The sequence below is a fragment of the Caretta caretta genome, chromosome 4 (assembly GCF_965140235.1).
Source record: "Caretta caretta isolate rCarCar2 chromosome 4, rCarCar1.hap1, whole genome shotgun sequence".
In the NCBI taxonomy this organism is placed as follows: Eukaryota; Metazoa; Chordata; order Testudines; family Cheloniidae; genus Caretta; species Caretta caretta.
Window position 1 is genome coordinate 123,466,842 of NC_134209.1, and position 19,984 is coordinate 123,486,825.

General features: G+C 43.0%; 1 protein-coding gene across 6 annotated transcripts in view; it reads right to left on the minus strand.

Moving 5' to 3' along the window:
- Positions 1–4,347: 4,347 nt before the first annotated feature.
- Positions 4,348–19,984, minus strand: part of CC2D2A (coiled-coil and C2 domain containing 2A) — a 139,577-nt gene continuing 123,940 nt past the window's right edge. For all 6 annotated transcript variants that reach the window (XM_075128025.1, XM_075128023.1, XM_075128024.1 and 3 more), the window contains 5 exons: positions 17,999–18,133; positions 13,002–13,124; positions 8,677–8,735; positions 7,828–8,005; positions 4,348–6,206 (listed from right to left, as the gene is read on the minus strand). In XM_075128025.1, coding sequence (XP_074984126.1) covers positions 6,018–6,206; positions 7,828–8,005; positions 8,677–8,735; positions 13,002–13,124; positions 17,999–18,133 — 684 coding nt within the window. In that variant the 3' untranslated portion in view covers positions 4,348–6,017. The remainder of the gene's footprint in view (positions 6,207–7,827; positions 8,006–8,676; positions 8,736–13,001; positions 13,125–17,998; positions 18,134–19,984) is intronic.

Sequence of the window (19,984 nt, forward strand, 5' to 3'; positions counted from 1 at the left end):
TGAAACAACTTCAGTTTGTTCATGAACGCAAATACACTTTGCACTAGATCAGACAGCAACCGGAAGTCTATGTTTAGTTTATCCAAATGCAGCAGCATGTCTGCAAGAAATGCCAAGTCTAGAACCCACCCAGGATCCATAAGGTCAGGGTGTATTCTTTGCTTCTCCTCCATAAACAATTTTAATGATTCCAGGAGCTCAAAAAAAACAGGAAAGAACTTTACCTCTTGAGAGCCATCGAATTGCGCAGTGAAATGGCAAATCGCTGGGGACGTCGTCTTCATTGGGTTCTTTGATTTAGATTTTGAAATTGTCTGTGAGTGCATTTGAGCACTGAGTGCATTTGAGCCCCGTCTGTTGCAATGGCAGTGAGCTTCTGTAAAGGGAAGTGGTGTTTCGCAACTAACCACGTCAGTGCCTCCTTTCGATCTCTTCCACAAGTTCTGTTCTTTAGTGGGACGATATCCAGGAGTTCTTCCCTTACAACACAGTCCAGACAAATACCGATAATTGAGGTTTATCCTGTACATCGCACGACTCATCCAAAACGATGCTCAAATACTCTCACTGGTGAAGTTGCAAGTGCAGTTGCGATTAGATTCTGTGTTCTGTTGTGTGGCATGAAAGCTGCAGGCCAGAAATTTTTTCCTGTAGATTCTCGTTCTCTGGTGACAGGATTGAAATCACATCGGTGAGGCACATTTTTATAAACTCACCTTCAGCGTAGGGCTTTTTTGCACAGGCTATGTGCCAAGCCACATAATAGGGGGCTAATGTTACAGTCTGCGATCGCTTGGCAAATCTGGTGAAGAACTGGACTTCTACATCTGTTCATTTTTTCAAGATTTTCAGTTTTAAAGTGCAGCGTTCAGAACCTTGTGGGAATTCTTGATCCATGTGTGCATGGCTAGAAGCGAAATGATGCTGCAAGTTTGAAGTTTTGAACTGAGAGATACATGTCTAGCAACAAAGACACATGGCCTTACCATTACGTTCAACAAAAAAGTACTTACGCTCCCACTCCTGTTGGAAGCCTTGATTTTCATCCGTGTATTTTCTTTTCCGTTTGTACTTGCCTTCCATCGTTGATGGTGTAAGAAAAATTTTGGTTAAAAATTTCCACACTAGCGAGTCACTGTGTACTTTATTGAAGGGGACCAGGCTCCAGCTAGGGGTTGCTGGACACCTGGCTCTGCCCCAAGCCCCGCCTCCCACTGGCAGCTGGGAGGGGCGGGGGACTGATAGGGCTGCTGGTGGGTGCTGAGCATGCACCATTTTCCCCCCAGAGTTGGCTCCTGGCAGGAGCCATATATTTTATTTTGAAGAACTGATGGTTGGCCATGCCTGTATTAGACTTACAGGAGTTGTTCAAGCAGATTGGGTTCCCTATGTTGACTTAGCCTGAACAGGGAAAGGATTATGGTGGCCAGAGCAAGAATGGGGCGTGCTGTGCTGTGTGTAACCCTTGTCTGCCTGCTGTCACACTGCTCAGGGAGGAGGCAGAGCGCGGAAGGAGAAAGGCCTGTGGGTTAGGCCCCATGTGCCAGGCTCTCCACATTGAAACAATCCCAAACTGGAGCTGTGCTGTAAGGCATCAACAGCTGTTCTCATGTCTTCCTGTTACACAGTCCACACAGGGACTCGGACCTAGCACTGTGAGCAAGAAACTGACCTGGGTGCACAGCTAAGGTCAGGTTTTGCAATCGCTCGGTGATCAGAAGGTTGCCTTCTCTCATGCTAGGTCCTACTCCCTGAAGTGCTGATGTAGCAGGGCAGAGCAATGGTGTGTCTCTTTAACTAGCTGCTGTCGTTTATTGAGACATTGGCTGTGAGGCAACGCCATCTAATGGCCAGGGTAAATCACTCTTCTGCAGTGATGCTGCACTTTTTGGTTGCACCCCAGCCCCAACCCAGACAGGCTGGGTGGCCCCCTGAGGTGAGTCAGGGTGGAGTTGGTGCAGGCAGGAAGCATCACCTCAGCAGGTCACACAGCCTATCTCAGTTTCGGGGGGAAGGAGTGCACTGTGTAGTCTCTAAGGACCTAGTTTGAGAACTGCTAATCTAAAGAACGTGTATTGTCATATATCTGTTTACTAAAATCATTACAAGTACCTCCCATGGGTGGTGGCTGGATGCTGTTTCAGTCCAAGGTGCTCCCCCTCTGCCTCTCCACAGCTCCCGGTGTTTTTAGGACATTTGTCTCTGTGGTAGCAACTCACCTGATGAATCAGGGTATTTTTGTGTACCTCCATGTAGACTAGCTACTGAAGGCTGGTGTATGCGAGGACCTGTTAAAGCCATAGTGTGTTTACAGCCAATCGCTACAGATGTTTGGCTCCTCCTCACCCGCCCAAAGGATTCCCTTCATTGGCACGGTGCTGGACGTGGTAGAGGGGAGAGCTTGCCTACCAGAGGATTTTTCAAAATGAGCCACTACCGATTTAAGATTAGGTGATGTCCCACTCGGAGAGTAAAATTCTTTGAGTCTCATGGATCTCATGGCAGCCCCTACCTACATGATTTTGCCTGTCTGAGAAAGAGATATCCCAATTCTACAGGCCAAGCGGGGACAGTCTTCACTTGATCACCATGCCTTAGAATATCATAGCTGCTCTAGACTGGTGGTTAGTCAGAATGAATGTACTCAGTGAGGTACTATTCAGTCCCCATGCCCATCCTGGACAGTGACTTCAGACACATCATGCATGATCCCTGAAGGATCAGTTGGTTCAGGCTATGTTCTCCAATTGGGGTCAGCTAGATGTGGATTTGTTCACAACACAGGCCAACATGAAGTGTTGCCTCTTCTGTTCTAGAGAAGGCAGGGACAGTCAGTTTGAGTCAGATGCCTTCCTTCTGGGCTGGGGGGAGGAGCTGATGTGTACACTTTATTGAGGAAGAGACACCAGGCCAGAGCAAGGATGAATCTCATTGTCCAGGTTTGGCCACACCAGCAGTGTTTACCCATCTCCTGCAACTGTCTGATGGGCTCCAGATATGTTGTCAGAGCAGGAGCTTTTGTCTGGCCCCACATCTCTGCCTGAAAATGTGGGTGACCAGACTTGGCTTTTGTCTGCTCTTGAAGAGGTGTTGTACCTCATCCATGCAAGACCTACTTCTTCACTCTAGAAGTAGTCCAGTTGAAGTGGTCCTGATTTCAGGCATGGATGAAGAAAAGTTCTTATTGCCTGTATTGGCTTCCATTCTTTGTGTTCTGAACTATTTATTTCACTTCAAGAATCAGGGCTTATCTAACTAATCATTAAGTGTTTACAAGCATGTAATACCCAACTGGCTGCCAAGTAGAGGGTAGACTTGTTCGTTCATGCTTCAGTTAGAGCTCATGCCTGTCTTGAGACTTTAATTTGGTTTTGGCTATGTTGATGAAATCACCCTTCAAACCTCTGTCTGAGTGATCTCTCAAAATGTCCTTCATTGTTGCTGTCAGCAGGCAGAATGACTTAAATGCACTTATGGCTGATCCCCCTTTCACAAGCACTATGTAGTTCTAAGAGCCAGTCCCAGATTCTTTCTTAAGATAGTGTCTGATCCCCCCCCCCCCCCCCCAACTGCACTCTAATAAAGGGGAATCTGTCTTTTGGATCCTAGATGGGCTCTTAAGTGGACAGAATTAAGTTTTTGTAAATCCATTTCAACTGTTTTGTATCTTATGCTAAGAATGACTTGGGTTATATGGCCCCACCCCCCCAACTATGTATTGCTGAATGTTGCATGCTAGCAAAAGTTACCGTACTTGCTGTGATTCATACACATTCCAGGCGTGGCTACTTCCTTTCCTGTCTTCGATGGGTGACCCTCAGAGTTGCAGTCTGGGTTTTAGTGCATACCTTAAACACTAGGCTCTGGCAAGGTGGTGCTCCAGTATCTAGGACTCTGTTCCTACTTTCAGGTGAGTTTTTAGCGCTGCTTACTAGTGTTCCATAAGTGGGAATATGCAGAACCACTCAAAGAAGAAATGAAGGTTACTTGCCCATAACTGCAGCTCTTGAAGAGGGTTCTGCATATTCGTACTTTCCACTTGCCTTCTCCTGTGAGAGGATTGCTTGTTCTGTGTCTGGATTTGCTGTGGAAGACACGGAGGAGGTAAGGGTACTCTGCCCCCTTGTAGCCTTGCCCTCGGAACATGAGAAGGTGGGGCCGTAGAAGTGCTCTAGTTGCCTCTGCCAGAAGACTGTTCTTGTGCAAGTTACCACCCCCTAGCTGGCAGAGCCATTTCTAAGAAGAGGTAAGTAACCCTCGTTTGGTGGTGGTGATGCTGGCAGCAACAACCCCCTGTAGGAGTGGAGGTGGGGAAATGAGACTCAAGTTGGTTTTTGTAACAGTACCTTACATTTGTAATAATTTTTATTTCTCGTATGCAGTGACAGCCGAAGATTTCATCTTTTAAGTGACTACTAAAGAGCTGGGAATGTTTGTACAAAGAAATTTCTCAATTAGCTTTTGTTATGAAACACAATGGTAGAAAAGACACAAATTAAATTAAAAAGCATACTCCCCCATTCTTTACTATTATAGATGCAGAAGTGATCTGCATTAATGTGTAACAGGTGTTTGTCATCAGAAAAGTAGCATTTGTTACAATGCAAACGAAGACCTCACCACCTATGAAGTTATAGTAGAATTAGTCTTTGTGTGCAAAAGATGCCCTAATTCTATGCTTAGCACTTGCTTTTGTATACAAAACAACTGTTAAAAGGACAAATATGTTGGCTCTTTAGACAATCCTTCAGGTGCCAAAAGGGCCTCATTGTCACTGTAGTCATGGAAGCATAAGGAGAAACACAAGTCCAAAATGTTCATTAGTCTCTGTCATGCAGTCACCGGGCCTGTGCTCTGGAATTCTTCCAAATGAAGCCAGTCAGGACTCTGGTGTAGCATGCCTCTTCTCGCCGAGCATATTGTCACCAGGGCAAGATGCTTACATAGTTTCAACCTTCCAGGGTCTGACCTCAGAGCATTCAGCATTCCCTTCCTCCCATGTGCTTCTCACGTCAAGTCCACTCCTGGGGAAGCCCGAGGCCCTTCGCTGCACCTCCTGCAGTCAGCAGTGACTCTCAGCCAGCATGTAGAACAGCAAGCTCTGTGTTCCTGTCAACTAATAAACTTTCTATTTTAGTGACTTTCAGCCAAGTCCATCTTAGGGAATCCTGAGCCAGAAAGCCTTGAGTCCCCCTATTCCAGTTTCCCTAAGCAGACTGCCCAGCTTCCAGGGAGTTGACCTCCCACACACTTGCTCCTCTTTTTTGTCCTGCTTCCTGGGCAAAAAGTGTCACCTAGTTGCACCCACCTCCTTGGGCTCAGGTTATGATGGGCACTGTCATATGTGCAGATGCTGGGCCTCACCTGCCCTGAGGGCCTGAGCAAAAATCATACACCCAATTCCCACCACTGAAATATTGGTGCAGTACAGAGGGAAATGGAGGTACACACAGTAAAGTAACATAACTGAAGTAAAGTGGGGTTTTATTCATCTTGTTAAGAGACTCTGACAATTTCACTGGACAGAGTTTTGGAACCATCAACATAAGATGCATACACGTTGGTGTCAGCTGAAAGTGGGTAGGCAGAGTTAGGTATTTTACCCAAGCTGCTGAGGCCATCCTGGGATGGGAGGGAGGGCGTGAAGCAATGTCTACAATTAACATTTGTGGGGAATCTCCCAACAGCAGCTCTGAAAGTAGCTTAGTGGGTACTGGCTGCCAGTGTCTACTGGTATTTTACCCTCACAGCTGTGTACAAGCTGGAGAATAGCTCTGCTCCATAGGTAATGTTTCAGTCTACAGAGGCAAAAGCCAACATGTACACAGTCTCTTATGTAGGCACAAACCAAAGACCGAAATGCTCCTCAAAGGCAATAGCCAGAATGCTACTATGTTTTTTCATCTTCACTGTTAAGGGAATTGTTTTGTTCACACCCCCTAAGTACAAGTGGATGCAATGTTTTTTTTACAACAAAGCATTTATCTGACAGGAAGGTGCTGTCTTGTTGAGTGCTTTTATCTATTACGAACAAGTGAAGCAATGTAAATCCACACAGAGAGAACATTTTTGGGATAAGCATGGATGTATACTGCGAGAGCAAATTCTGCACTTGAAACATCAATGGTATGGACTCCAGTACTGTATACGGCCTCTATTAAAGGTTTCACTTCAGAAAATGGCATATGAATAGGAAATCCAGAAACCTGGGGAATTTAAGGGAAAAAAAATCATTAGAGTGAGAAATGACTGTTTCTCTCTCATTAGTTGAGGTATTGAATCAGAGTATAATAAGCTTTACACCAGGTAGGTAAAATTAAAAAAAAAGCTACAGCAATTATGGCTATTACGTGTAATTTTGCAGTGGCTGCAAGTTCAGCTTTTCTTTTAAGAGCACTTATTGCTGGACTGAGGCTGAATAACCTGCCTACTTCACATTAAAATGACTGCCCCTCTCCAACTTCAAACTATGTTTCAGCAAGGCACAGCTTCCTGAATGGATGTTTAATTCCTGTCAGCCCTTTGGCCCTATTTCAAGACAGGTCCACTGCCTCTCTCCTGTGGCCACCCATCTGCACCTGCTGTCTTCTAGAGCACCAATCAGTTTGCCCCTGGGCCCTAGTACGTGTATGCTGCTACCGTTGATTGGTACATTCTGTTGTGCTGCCCTGCACTCCAGCTACATCATTCCCAAGCTGTACAACAACTACAGGGTCAATTTCTAACTAAATATGCCACATCAATGGCTGCCAACTGAGTATGGTACAATATGATGGATAGCAATTAAAGCAATAGTGCATATTTGCAACGAACAGGGCCCCACCCTAACAGTAACCCTGAACCAGCTTTGGTTGGTGTCACAAACCTTTCAAATGAAAGTAATTTGTCAACTGGTTATCATTCATCTGAATTTACAACAACGTGGGAGCCAGATGATTCCCCCCCCCCAGTTGCTAGAGCAGAGTGCACTTGGGTATGGTGATTCTGAGCTGAGAGGGTGGGAATGCTGTCTCTGCAGCATTTGTACCCACTTGCTGGTACTGTACAGAAGTTCCTTTGCCAGAGCTCTCAGAGGGGTGGATGCTGGGGTAGAGTCACACTCTATAACCAAGAAGCTGACAGTACTGCAGTCAGTCATCTTGTATGGTCAGCCACTGCCCTTTGGAAAACCAAACATCACATTCCTAAAAATAATTTTTAGGACCTTGAGAGGCAAGAGAATGCAGCTGCATGCTTGCCCTTCTGCTGTCAAAATGGAAGGACTGTTTGGACAGCTGACTTTGGGTTTAGATGTTTCTGACTTTTTATTATGAAGAGAAATGCTTTGCTAATAAGAATAATGAATTGTTATTGGCTGTTGCTAGGAAAATTGTTAGCCTATCCGGGGCTATTGAGAGTTATGTGCTTTGTTTAAAAAGTTTAGTGAGAAACTGCTTCAGGACGCTCTTCTTTGGGCAAGGATCTGAAACTTACAATTCCCCATCAGGTAAACAAAACAAAGGGCCCCCAAAAGCCTGGCTAATAATCACTCAAAACCATTTCAAACTTTAATAAATATAAACTTCCCAGAAACATTAGAACAACTGCAACTCTAGAAGAACAGAATTGCCTAAGTTTACTAGGGTTGGTTAGGTTGGTATTTTTGTTGCTGCTGTCTAAAGCATTTACTATTAGTTGGCCTTGTATCAAAGGCCAGTTCTTTGTATATTAGATGACTTTCTGTTAATTAAACCTCAGTGATTTGATTTACTAATGTAATATTGGCCTGGGAGGAACATCTACTAGTGTTTCATTACACAAGCTCTACATGGGAGTTCATTATAGTACCCTGTAATCTCCGAGCTGTTTTTGCAATTCTGCCTGGTGGTCATCTTCTACAGCTTTTCCTTGGAACTGTTCCAGGAGAGGGAGGAAATGACGAAGCGTGGAGGTACAATATCTGTTCCAACGAGTTAGATGCCTTGGCCTCCACTCCATAATCTTCTCTTTCAGTATCTTTTCGATCCTGCAGTATAATACAGCTACTTGTTATAATTGCCTTACCGGTTGACTGTTCAAGGTGTGATTCTGGCTTCACAATTTTGGATAACTCACTCAGAAAACAGAACTCAACCTTTTTTCTCTAGACACGCTACCCAGGTTGCAGAAAGCACTGGGGCTCTTAAGGTAGTAAGTTCGCCACTGTTCCCAAAGCAGTTCAAAGATAAACGCAACAGCAGTAATGCCACAGTGTTCTGGTTTACAAGAAACCCTCCAAAAATCACATGCTGGAGGACTGATTTTTAAGATTTCTCGGTGGCACTTGAACTTTTAATTCTTATTCTTACAATACATAGATACAGTGAAGGGAGAGACCACTCGGGCTCAAGAGATAAAAAAGCCACTCTGAGCATGCTTAACAGAGTGCCCGAGAAGTAGTTACATTTTTTCAATTGCAGCTCCTTACAATCTAGATTGGAGGAGAAAGATCACTGAATGTTCCATTCTTCGGTGGTGAATTAGACAGTGGAGCTGCTGCTGCTGCTCACAGTGTTTAATGGCAGGTTTCAGAGGAACAGCCGTGTTAGTCTGAAAGCTCATGCTCAAATAAATTGGTTAGTCTCTAAGGTGCCACAAGTACTCCTTTTCTTTTAGTGTTTAATGGAATTACGTAGATATTTATAGAGGCAAAGTTACCTGCCCTGCAGTTCTAATGCAGCAACCTTGTCTGTACGTTGGTAAATTAATTCTTCAGGCTAATAAAAAAAAAAAATTGATTAAAACATCACTTGGAATGTAAGACTGTTTGTTATCAAAGATGAAAAAACAGGACCACATTTTCCTCGCATGTGGGTTCACACCAGCGTACATCTACTGGAGTTGTTCCTGATTAACAAGGGTGTGAATGAGATCAAAATTAGGCCCATAATGTTTCACCATGTACTACATGAAGTCAGAAAAATGAATTACTGAAAAACATTTAGAAGTTAGAATTTTGTACACAAAGTTATTCTGTCCCTTCTGACCGTAAGTTTCAACCACTGACGTTTGATTAGATAAGGAGCGCGCGCTTGGTGTGGGACATGAAATGAACGTGACCTCTCCACATTTTAAAGACAAATTTGACATTTTCCTTAGATTTCAGAGGCTATATTATTTGGATTTCACTTGTGACTAAGCTAACAGAGGAATGTCACAAATCATATTCAGACCATATGTGGGTGTTTTTAGGACAAGAGAGATTCATCCATTCTGAATGAAACCAGATCAATTATAAAATACTGTCACTCGATAGACTGTCCTGTACACTCCTGAGGGAATTCTGCACCAGAATATAAAATATTGTGCACAGAATTTTTAAAAATTCTACATATTTTGTCAATATAGAAATGTGGAGGCTCCAGCATGGCAATAGGGAGCACAGGCCACAGGCTGCACAGAGGTGGGAGAGCACCAGCCACCCTCCCATGGGCATGGACTCAGCAGTGAGGCTGCACCCAACTCTGACACGGTGCAAGGGCTGGGCCTGCCCCAGAAACACCCTGGGGTCCTGCTCCTCCGGGCCAGTTGCACCCACATAGCAAGTGAGAGGGACAAAGTCTCACAGGCATGCCCAGCCCTGGCCCCCACTTAGGTGTGGGGTGAGGGGGTTCAGTGTGGGGCAATTTGGGGGCAGGGAGGATCTGGATGCACAGGCTTCTTGGGTAGGGGGGTTCCAGGTGCAAGGGGAATGGGATTCTTTAGGGGGGCTCGGCAGGGGGGAGGGTCTGAGTGCAGAGGGAGTCAGTGGGGCGTGGATCTGGATGCTGGGGGAGTGGTGGGGTGGAGGTCTGAGTGCAGCTGGTTGGGGCTCAGTGGGGTGGGGGGCTCAGTGGAGTGCTCAGGTGCAGGGGAGCTCATTATGGTGGGGGTTCAAGTGTGGGGGGCACATTGGGGGATGGTCTGGGTACCAGGGTGGGCATCCAGATGCAGGGGGTAAGGCTTGGCAGAGTGGGTGCAAGGGGCTTGGTGATGGGGTTCTGGGTGAGAGAGGGTGAGGTTCACCGGGGGGTAGGGGGGGGTTCAGCTGCATGGGAGTTGGAGTCCCCATACAGTGACCCCTCCCCTGGTGGCTGAGGCACAATGGCGGCAGCAAGCTGGGTGTGTGTGTGGAGGTTTCTGGGAGTGGGTCTGATTCTGCTCCAGCCCTGGCTGTTTCTTGTACAGGAAGATTCAGGAAGAATTAGTACGGGAAGCAAAAGTGGATGGGAACCTGGGAGGCAGTAACCATGAGATGGTCAAGTTCAGGATCCTGACACAACGAAGAAAGGAAAGCAGCAGAATACGGACCCTGGACTTCAGAAAAGCAGACTTTGTCTCCCTCAGGGAGATGATGGGCAAGATCCCCTGAGAGAATAACATGAGGGGGAAAGGAGTCCAGGAGAGCTGGCTGTATTTTAAAGAGTCCTTATTGAGGTTACAGGAACAAACCATCCCGATGTGTAGAAAGAATAGTAAATATGGCAGGTGACCAGCTTGGCTTCACAGTGAAATCCTTGCTGATCTTAAATACAAAAAAGAAGCTTACAAGAAGTGGAAGATTGGACAAATGACCAGGGATGAGTATAAAAATATTGCTTGGGGATGCAGGAGTGAAATCAGGAAGGCCACATCACACCTGGAGTTGCAGTTAGCAAGAGATGTTAAGAGTAACAAAAGGGTTTCTTCAGGTATGTTGGCAACAAGAAGAAAGTCAAGGAAAGTGTGGGACCCTTACTGAATGAGGGAGGCAACCTAGTGACAGAGGATGTGGAAAAAGCTAATGTACTCAATGCTTTTTTTGCCTCTGTCTTCACAAACAAGGTCAGCTCCCAGACTGCTGCACTGGGCAGCGCACCATGGTGAGGAGGTGACCAGCCCTCTGTGGAGAAAGAAGTGGTTCGGGACTATTTAGAAAAGCTCGACGAGCACAAGTCCATGGAGCCGGATGCGTTGCATCCGAGAATGCTAAAGGAGTTGGCGGATGTGATTGCAGAGCCATTGGCCATTATCTTTGAAAACTCATGGCGATCGGGGGAAGTCCTGGACGACTGGAAAAAGGCTAATGTAGTGCCCATCTTTAAAAAAGGGAAGGAGGAGGATCCTGGGAACTACAGGCCAGTCAGCCTCACCTCAGTTCCTGGAAAAATCATGGAGCAGGTCCTCAAGGAATCAATTGTGAAGCACTTAGAGGAGAGGAAAGTGATCAGGAACAGTCACCATGGATTCACCAAGAGCAAGTCATGCCTGACTAATCTAATTGCCTTCTATGACGAGATAACTGGCTCTGTGGATGAAGGGAAAGCAGTGGACGTGTTGTTCCTTGACTTTAGCAAAGCTTTTGACACGGTCTCCCACAGTACTCTTGCCAGTAAGTTAAAGTAGTATGGGCTGGATGAATGGACTATAAGGTGGATAGAAAGCTGGCTAGATTGTCGGGCTCAACGGGTAGTGATCAATGGCTCCATGTCTAGTTGGCAGCCGGTATCAAGTGGAGTTCCCCAAGGGTCGGTCCTCAGGCCGGTTTTGTTCAATATCTTCATAAATGATCTGGAGGATGGTGTGGATTGCACTCTCAGCAAGTTTGCTGATTACACTAAACTGGGAGGAGAGGTAGATACGCTGGAGGGTAGGGATAGGATACAGAGGGACCTACACAAATTGGAGGATTGGGCCAAAAGAAATCTGATGAAGTTCAACAAGGACAAGTGCAGAGTCCTGCATTTAGGACGGAAGAATCCAATGCACCGCTACAGACAAGGGACCGAATGGCTAGGCAGCAGTTCTGCAGAAAAGGACCTAGGGGTTACAGTGGACGAGAAGCTGGATATGAGTCAACAGTGTGCCCTTGTTGCCAAGAAGGCCAATGGCATTTTGGGATGTATACGTAGGGGCACTGCCAGCAGATCGAGGGACGTGACCGTTCCCCTCTATTCGACACTGGTGAGGCCTCATCTGGAGTACTGTTTCCAGTTTTGGGCCCCACATTACAAGAAGGATGTGGAAAAATTGGAAAGAGTCCAGCGGAGGGCAAGGAAAATGATTAGGGGACTGGAACACATGAGTTATGAGGAGAGGCTGAGGGAACTGGGGATGTTTAGTCTGCGGAAGAGAAGAATGAGGGGGGATTTGATAGCTGCTTTCAACTGCCTGAAAGGGGGTTCCAAGGAGGATGGATCTAAACTGTTCTCAGTGGTACCACATGACAGAACAAGGAGTAATGGTCTCAAGTTGCAGTGGGGGGAGATTTAGGTTGGATATTAGGAAAAACTTGTTCACTAGGAGGGTGGTGAAACACTGGATGCATTACCTAGGGAGGTGGTGGAATCTCCTTCCTTAGAAGTTTTTAAGGTCAGGCTTGACAAAGCCTTGGCTGGGATGATTGAATTGGGGATCGGTCCTGCTTTGAGCAGGGGTTTGGACTAGATGACCTCCTGAGGTCCCTTCCAACCCTGATATTCTATGATAAGATGAAGTCCCATCCTCCTCTGCCCCAATCCAGCTGGGACTAGCAGCTAAACCTGGCACAGGGTAAGAGCCACGGGCGAGGGCATCCCCATCCCATGGTGATTTACCTCTATGGCAGTTGCTCCAGGTGCCTGAAACCATGCACCCACATTGTTTGGGGGGGAGGGGGAGGAAGAGGGGGAGAAGGGGGAGAATGCGACCGCTCTTGCAGTTTCCCTTTATTTCCCTGTCAGAAGTCATTTTTGTGCAAGGAAGCAAAGAAATCTGCAGGGGACGTGAATTCTGTGTGTGCAAAATGGCCCAGAATTCACTCAGGAGTAAGTCTGTAAAGATCTAATTATTACAGAGGTGTGGTTGGCCTGCTGTACTAACATAACAACAATACGTTTACCCTTAAATTGCAAGATAAAGATTTACAAATGAGAGAAAAACGGCATATAGTGAATTAAGATTTCATGTCACACCTTCCATCCCTTAAAATAATCTAATAATTGTTTTAAAACTACAAAATGAGTCTTAAGTAGGTACAATAATACCTGAACACTGGAGAGGCCAGGGTATGGTAAGCTTTGTGAAAAGAAAGATTTCCATAATTTGGGTTTGCTGATGTCAAAATTTATCCTTACTGGGGAATCATATTGTTGGATATTAAACCAGATCTAAAAGAGAAGAACTTTGTTAACAGCAACAGCCATACTACATGTATCACATCTTTTCAATGCAAAGCTAAGACAGTAGGAGTTACCCTTATAAATTCACATGAAACAAGAGCCTTCCTGTATATTCATTCTCACCTCAAGTCTCTTGATAAAGAATCTGATATGTTAATGTACTTCATGTAATTGCAATATATTACAGTTGACGAAGGCTGCACAGTTAACAAAAATCACAAATGTTTAACATGGAATACATGGCTTTCAATGAAAGATGCAACTTTCAGAAAGGTATCATTGGGAGGCCTTTTCATTATTATATTCTTTATTTAGAACCTTAAATTCTCTCATTCACCCTTTGTTTTTAAATTTAAAAAGGTTAAAAATGAAGAGACCATATGATATAATGCACAAAATTTCAAACAGCTGACTTTTCTGATACATTTTCCAAATATTCTTATACAAGTTTGTTATGTTTTGGACTGTCGGTATGTGTGTGTTTTAGATTTTGCACTTTAATGATGCTTTAAGTATGTGCAGAAGCAATATTATAGGGACTTTTTAAACCTAGGACCGTATGAATTGCCAGACTGCATCAGATCAGTATTTCATCTAATCCAGTATCTGCTCTCCATCATGTCCAGCATTAGACATGTCAACGTAGGTGCAAGAAGCCCTACAACAGAAAATTGCAGAATAGTCTGTCTATAAATGAAGCCCATCACTTAGTGGCTGGCTTATATCCCTGGGTTTTTAAACAGTAAGATTTATATCATTTTTTTATCGTACCTACTATAGCTATGGGTGTCGATTCAGAAAAGATTATCCAGTCTTGGCCTCAGTGAGGTACTGTAGCAATATATTCCACAAGTTAATTATATGCTGTATAAAAGAACTATTTCCTTTTAACAGTTTTAAATTTGTTGCTTTTCAATTTCATTGACCATCCCCTTGTTTTTATATTATCAGGAAAGGTGAATCAGAGCATCAGCTACTAGTTAGACTATCCATTTATATAATGGCATTGTATTTTTCAATATAATTTTCTATCACAGTCCTTATCTATCCTAGTATTTTATTTGTTGTTTGACCACTTCTGCACATTGAGCAGAGGTTCTCATTCAGCTGTTCATGACAATGCCCAACACCATGTAGGAACAGTTCCAGTTATTCCTTCCAATGTGCATTACCTTAAATTTGTCAACATTGAATTTAATCTGCCAAAGTGCTTCACAATCACCTCCCTATGTTAGGTCTTTCTGAAGTTCCTCAGTTTTCACTAGTCTTGACTAACCTCAATCATTCTGTGTAGGGCTGTCAAGTGATTAAAAAAATTAATCTAGTTTAATTGCATCATTAATTGCACTGTTAAACAGTGACAGAATACCATTTATTTAAATATTTTTGGATGTTTTTCTACATTTTCAAATATATTGATTTCAATTACAACACAGAATACAAAGTGTACAGTGTTCACTTTATATTTATTTTTTATTAAAAGTATTTGCACTTATTTTTTGCACAATAATATTTTTCAATTCAGCTCATACAAGTACTGTAGTGCAATCTCTTTATCATTAAAGTTGAACTTACAAAAGTAGAATTATGTACAAAAAATAGCTGCATTCAAAAATGAAACAATGTAAAATGTTAGAGCCTGCAAGTCCACTCAGTCCTACTTCTTGTTCAGTCAGTCGCCCAGACAAACCAATTTGTTTACATTTGCAGGAGATAATGCTGCCTGCTTCTTGTTTATGATGTCACCTGAAAGTGAGAACTGGTGTTCTCATGGCACCGTTGTAGCTGGCGTTGCAAGATATTTACGTGCCCAATGCGCTAGATTCGTATGTCCCTACATGCTTCAACCACCATTCCAGGGGACATACATCCATGCTGATAACAGGTTCTGCTCGATAACAATTCAAAGCAGTGCAGACTGACGCATGTTCATTTTCATTATCTAAGTTAGATGCCACTAGCAGAAATTTGTTTTTGTTTTTTGGTGGTTCGGGTTCTGTAGTTTCCACATTGGAGTGTTGCTCTTTTAAGACTTCTGAAAGCATGCTCCACACCTCTCAGATTTTGGAAGGCTCTTCAGATTGTTAAACCTTAGGTTGAGTGCTGTAGCTATCTTCAGAAATATCACATTGGTACCTTCTTTGTGTTTTATCAAATCTTCAGTGAAAGTGTTCTTAAAATGAACAACATGTGCTGGGTGATCATTTGAGACTACTATAACATGAAATATATGGCAGAATGTGGGTAAAACAGAGCAGGGGACATAGAATTCTGCCCAAAGGAGTTCAGTCACAAATTTTATTCACACATTATTTTTTTAAGGAGCATCATCAGCATGGAAGCACGTCCTCTGGAATGGTGGCCAAAGCATGAAGGGGCATACAAATGTTTAGCATATCTGGCACGTAAATACCTTGCAATGCCTGCTACAAAAGTGCCATGCAAATGTCTGTTCTCACTTTCTGGTGACATTGTAAATAAGAAGAGGGCAGCATTATCTCCTGTAAATGTAAACAAATTTGTTTGTCTTAGCGATTGGCTGAACAAGAACTAGAACTGAGTGAACTTGTACGGTCTGAAGTTTTACAATGTTTCGTTTTTGAGTGCAGTTATGTAATGTTAGGATATAGATATTCAGGCCTGTCTGTAAAGGCCTATACTTTAAAAATTTAGGTGTATTCTTATCACCTAGCTAGTTATAAAGGTATAAAAGAAAGAATCAAAATCACTGTCAGCTGGTGTAAGGGTCTTCTCTTACTGTGACAGTCTGAGGCCCTGTTCTTAGGCTAAGATCTCTGGCTAAGCAGCAGAGGCAGCCATAAGCTGGGAAGCAAACGGTCACATCCTCACATTCCAAACTAGTCAAATTAAAATAAGGCAATCTGGGGCTGTTAGAAAGGTAATTCAATCTATCGCCCTCAGAGAAACAAAAGAGCCTAGAGGATGTAAAAGGAAGTTTAGTTTAATAGTTTTCTGTTCGGTAAGAACTCACATCAATAGACACAGCTGGGAAACCCTTATGTCTTTATAAATGTAGTTGTAAAATTCTTACTTCTGTATTGTTTTGTCATTATAGTTTCCACTTTGCTATTGTTTATTTGCATGGTCTCTGTCTGGTTCTGTAATTGTTTCTGTCTGTTGTATAATTAATTTTGCTGGGTGTAAACTAATTAAGGTGGTGGGATATAATTGGTTAAATAATCATGCTACAATATGTTTGGATTGGTTAGTTAAATTTCAGAAAAATAATTGGTTAAGGTATAGCTAAATAAAACTCAGGTTTCACTACATAGTCTGCAGCCAATCAGAAAATGAAGCAGGGGGGAATGGGAACAGGGAATGGGGGTGGGGAAACTGGAATGATGTTTTGCTAAGGGGGGGAATGGGAACAGGGACACAGGTAAGGCTCTGTGGTGTCAGAGCTGGGAAGGGGAACACTAAGAAAGGAAACTGAAATCATGCTTGCTGAAAGTTCACCCCAACAAACATCAAATTGTTTGCACCTTTGGACTTCGGGTATTGTTGCTCTCTGTTCATGCAAGAAGGAGAAGGGAAGCAAGCGGGTGAAGGAATAAGCCCCCTAACATGTAACAAACAAACAAAAAAAATCTACATTTGTAAGTTGCACTTTCACGACAAAGAGATTGCACTACAGTACTTGTATGAGGTGAATTAAAAAAATACTATTTCTTTTATCGTTTTTACAGTGCAAATACACCAGACCCTTAGTAGAATGTACATCTATATAGGGCAAATTCGCATATAACGCGGTCGCAGCCATGGATCCCAAATTTAATTACTTTAATTGCAATTCATTTTAACACAGCCTCTGCCATAACGCAGTACCGCGCATGGATCTCAAATCCCGCATTCTAGTGAGGGTCTGGTGTATTTATAATAAAATATAATATCACTATGATTTCAATTAGAGCACAGAATACAACACATATGAAAATGTAGAAAAATATCCAAAATATTTAATACATTTCTATTGGTATTCTATTGTTTAACAGTGTGATTACATTTTTTAATTAAATCCCAATTAATTTTTTTGAGTTAATCATGTGAGTTAACTGCGATTAAGCAACAGCCCTAATTTTCTGTCAATTTTGCCACCTCACTGTTCACACTGTAAAAAAATCAATAACTATATTAAACATTATTCCTACAGGGAACCATGGGGCCCCACTGTTAACTTTTTGCAATGGTGAATATTGACTAATTATACTCTTTGTCAATGTCTCAGCCAACTTCCAATTTACCACAGTACTTATCTTTCACCTCATGATTATTTAGTCTTCTCAGAAGCTTCTTGTGACAGACTTTGTCAAAAGCTTTCTGAAAGTCCTCCAAATAAATTGTTATTCTGTTCTCTGTTATCATTTTTTTGTTAACACGTTAAAACATTTAGTAGTTTATGAGTCACCATTTCACTTTGCTGATTTGCCTCTATTATATGCTGCTCTTCCTGCTGTTCGTCACAAAGTTAAGCAACTATATTAAGCAAGAGTAGGTAAATTAAATCCTACTATGCACAGGTTTTAATTGGTTGGGTTGCTTTGCTTGTGTATGCTATATTTATATCAGTATTTTATAATTTATAATCTGTTTAAACTATAGTAAAAAGCCATTTTATACAACAGTTGAAACAGAACTTCTTAAGTTGCTGGAAACCTAATCCAAGAATGGCATAAATCACTATTTGATAAAATGACCCACTAATAATAAAGTATATTGGGCATGGATACAGGAACTCCTGATCCACTAGGAAACAAGAGGTTAAGGGAGAGGATGACAAAGGTAAGCACTATTTTCTGTGTGTGTGAGAGAGGGAGAGAGAGAGAGAAGATGGAAACACTTACATTATCAAAGCTAATCAAACAGCCCACACTTTGCAATGGACAGAAAGTATCAAACTGTCCATAACAACGTCCACTACTGGGATTCCAAATCACATACTGATTTTGCTCCCAAGTTAATACATATGCAGTTGGCCCCTAGGAAGAAAAAGATTGAAAAACATTTTTTTAGAAGTTCTGCTAAGATAATATGTATTGTATTGTATTTTAAAGGCCAGTAACCACTGTATTATTGAGGCCACAGACAAACTGTACAATTGAACTATTTTCCTCTAGCTGGTTGGAGTAGTTTTCTTTAAAACAGCAACTCATCCACTTCAACCACCATAACCAATGTTCAAGTAACTCTAAGCCCTTAAATTGGTGTGTGGCTTTGGCTTACATCAGGACTGCACAAATAACCCTTCCATCCCAGCACTTCAAAAACTAAACTAAAGAAGATACTTTCCTCTAAATTTTCAAGTAAATGTAGTGCTGATTAAAGTTGCCATATTGAGAGCATAACAAACTGAAGTTCTCTGTTTACTCACAGAACAATCATGGCAAGGGCATACTTTTCCACACTGCCCAATCAGTAGGCCTGATCCTTGTGCTGGATGTCTGAGACTGAGAAACTCATTAAGTCTCCATATTCACTCAAATCCCTAGCCTCCTTGCTGAGACTGTCATCAAGAGTTTTATTAGTTCCCTAGGAACAGGTCTGAGACCCTTAACTGATTCCATAGAGGGTACTAATCAGCCTTCAGAGGAGTAACGTTTTTTGGTAACTTCCAATTTAGGCTCCATTTTAGTGAGTCTTACACAAACACAAAGAAGTGCAGAGTTGAGGGTCAAACTAAGCTTTATAGCATGTGTACTCCAGCATATAAAGTCACCAACTTTTAGGGCACCCCTACAACACCCTTAGCACAACACGGTAAATTATTAGGGAAGTTTTGGTATTCATTTTAACTGAGACACTCTGCTCATAGTCCCTTTTACACAGACAGCTTCAGGTAAGGATCAGTAAGCATCTTTTTGTAAGTTATTTGAAAAAATGTTTCTCCAGTATGTAAAAAGTAGGTCTATATGAAAGATTAATTAGCAGAGCAGCTGTGCTGCATATTTCATGATATGCACATTTGGCAACCCCGTAGCTTCCCAGAGCCCTGCTGGAATTGCATACATTCCAGCAGAGCTAAAGGGACTTCTCCACAATAACTCTACAGCCCCACCCAGCACTACTGTGTGTCCTCTTTACCTTCTCTTTTACTACTCCCTGCTTCTGCTGGATCCCAGCCAGATTAACAGTCAGCAAGAATGGAGAGCTGCTGACAGCATCAGCAATACAAACAGCAAGGCAAGGCTGGGCAAGAGCACGGGCCTTGTCAATACCAGGCATCCCTCTGCTTTACCACAAACCCCATCCCGTGGCATTCATTCACATCCATAGACAGCTGCCCCAGGCACCCCTCTCACTTACGTTTCCAGCACCCATCTCTCTCTCATACACAGAGCTGCCTTAGATATCTCTTTTGCTTATCCCAACAACAATCCCTCATACACAGCTAGTTGCCCCAGGCATTCTTCCACCTTCCCGATGACCCATGAACCCTATCCGGCCTTTCTGGGTTTCAGCCCTTTCCCTGGTAACATGGGCTGAATGTCCTGTTGGGGCTGTCATCAATCAAGTTCTGAAAAGATTAATTGGATTTTGAGTTCTAGGATCTCTTCCTAATACTGCTATGCTTGGGAACAAACTAAAGGAGTGAAATTCTGGGAATGGATTTCCCCAAACTCAGTTTTGTACCTTTTCTTATGTTGAGGACCCATGTGTCTGAGGGTAGAGTGCCTGTAACCTTCCTTCAGGGAGACCCTCTAGGACATTTATAGACAGTTTGGCCATTGGCCTTGAAACCTGTTAGTGCTGGTTGCTTAGAAATCCAAGCACTTCAGTGGGACAAACATGACCCATGCTGCTGAAGGAATTTAACTGCTTTAGAATTAGAG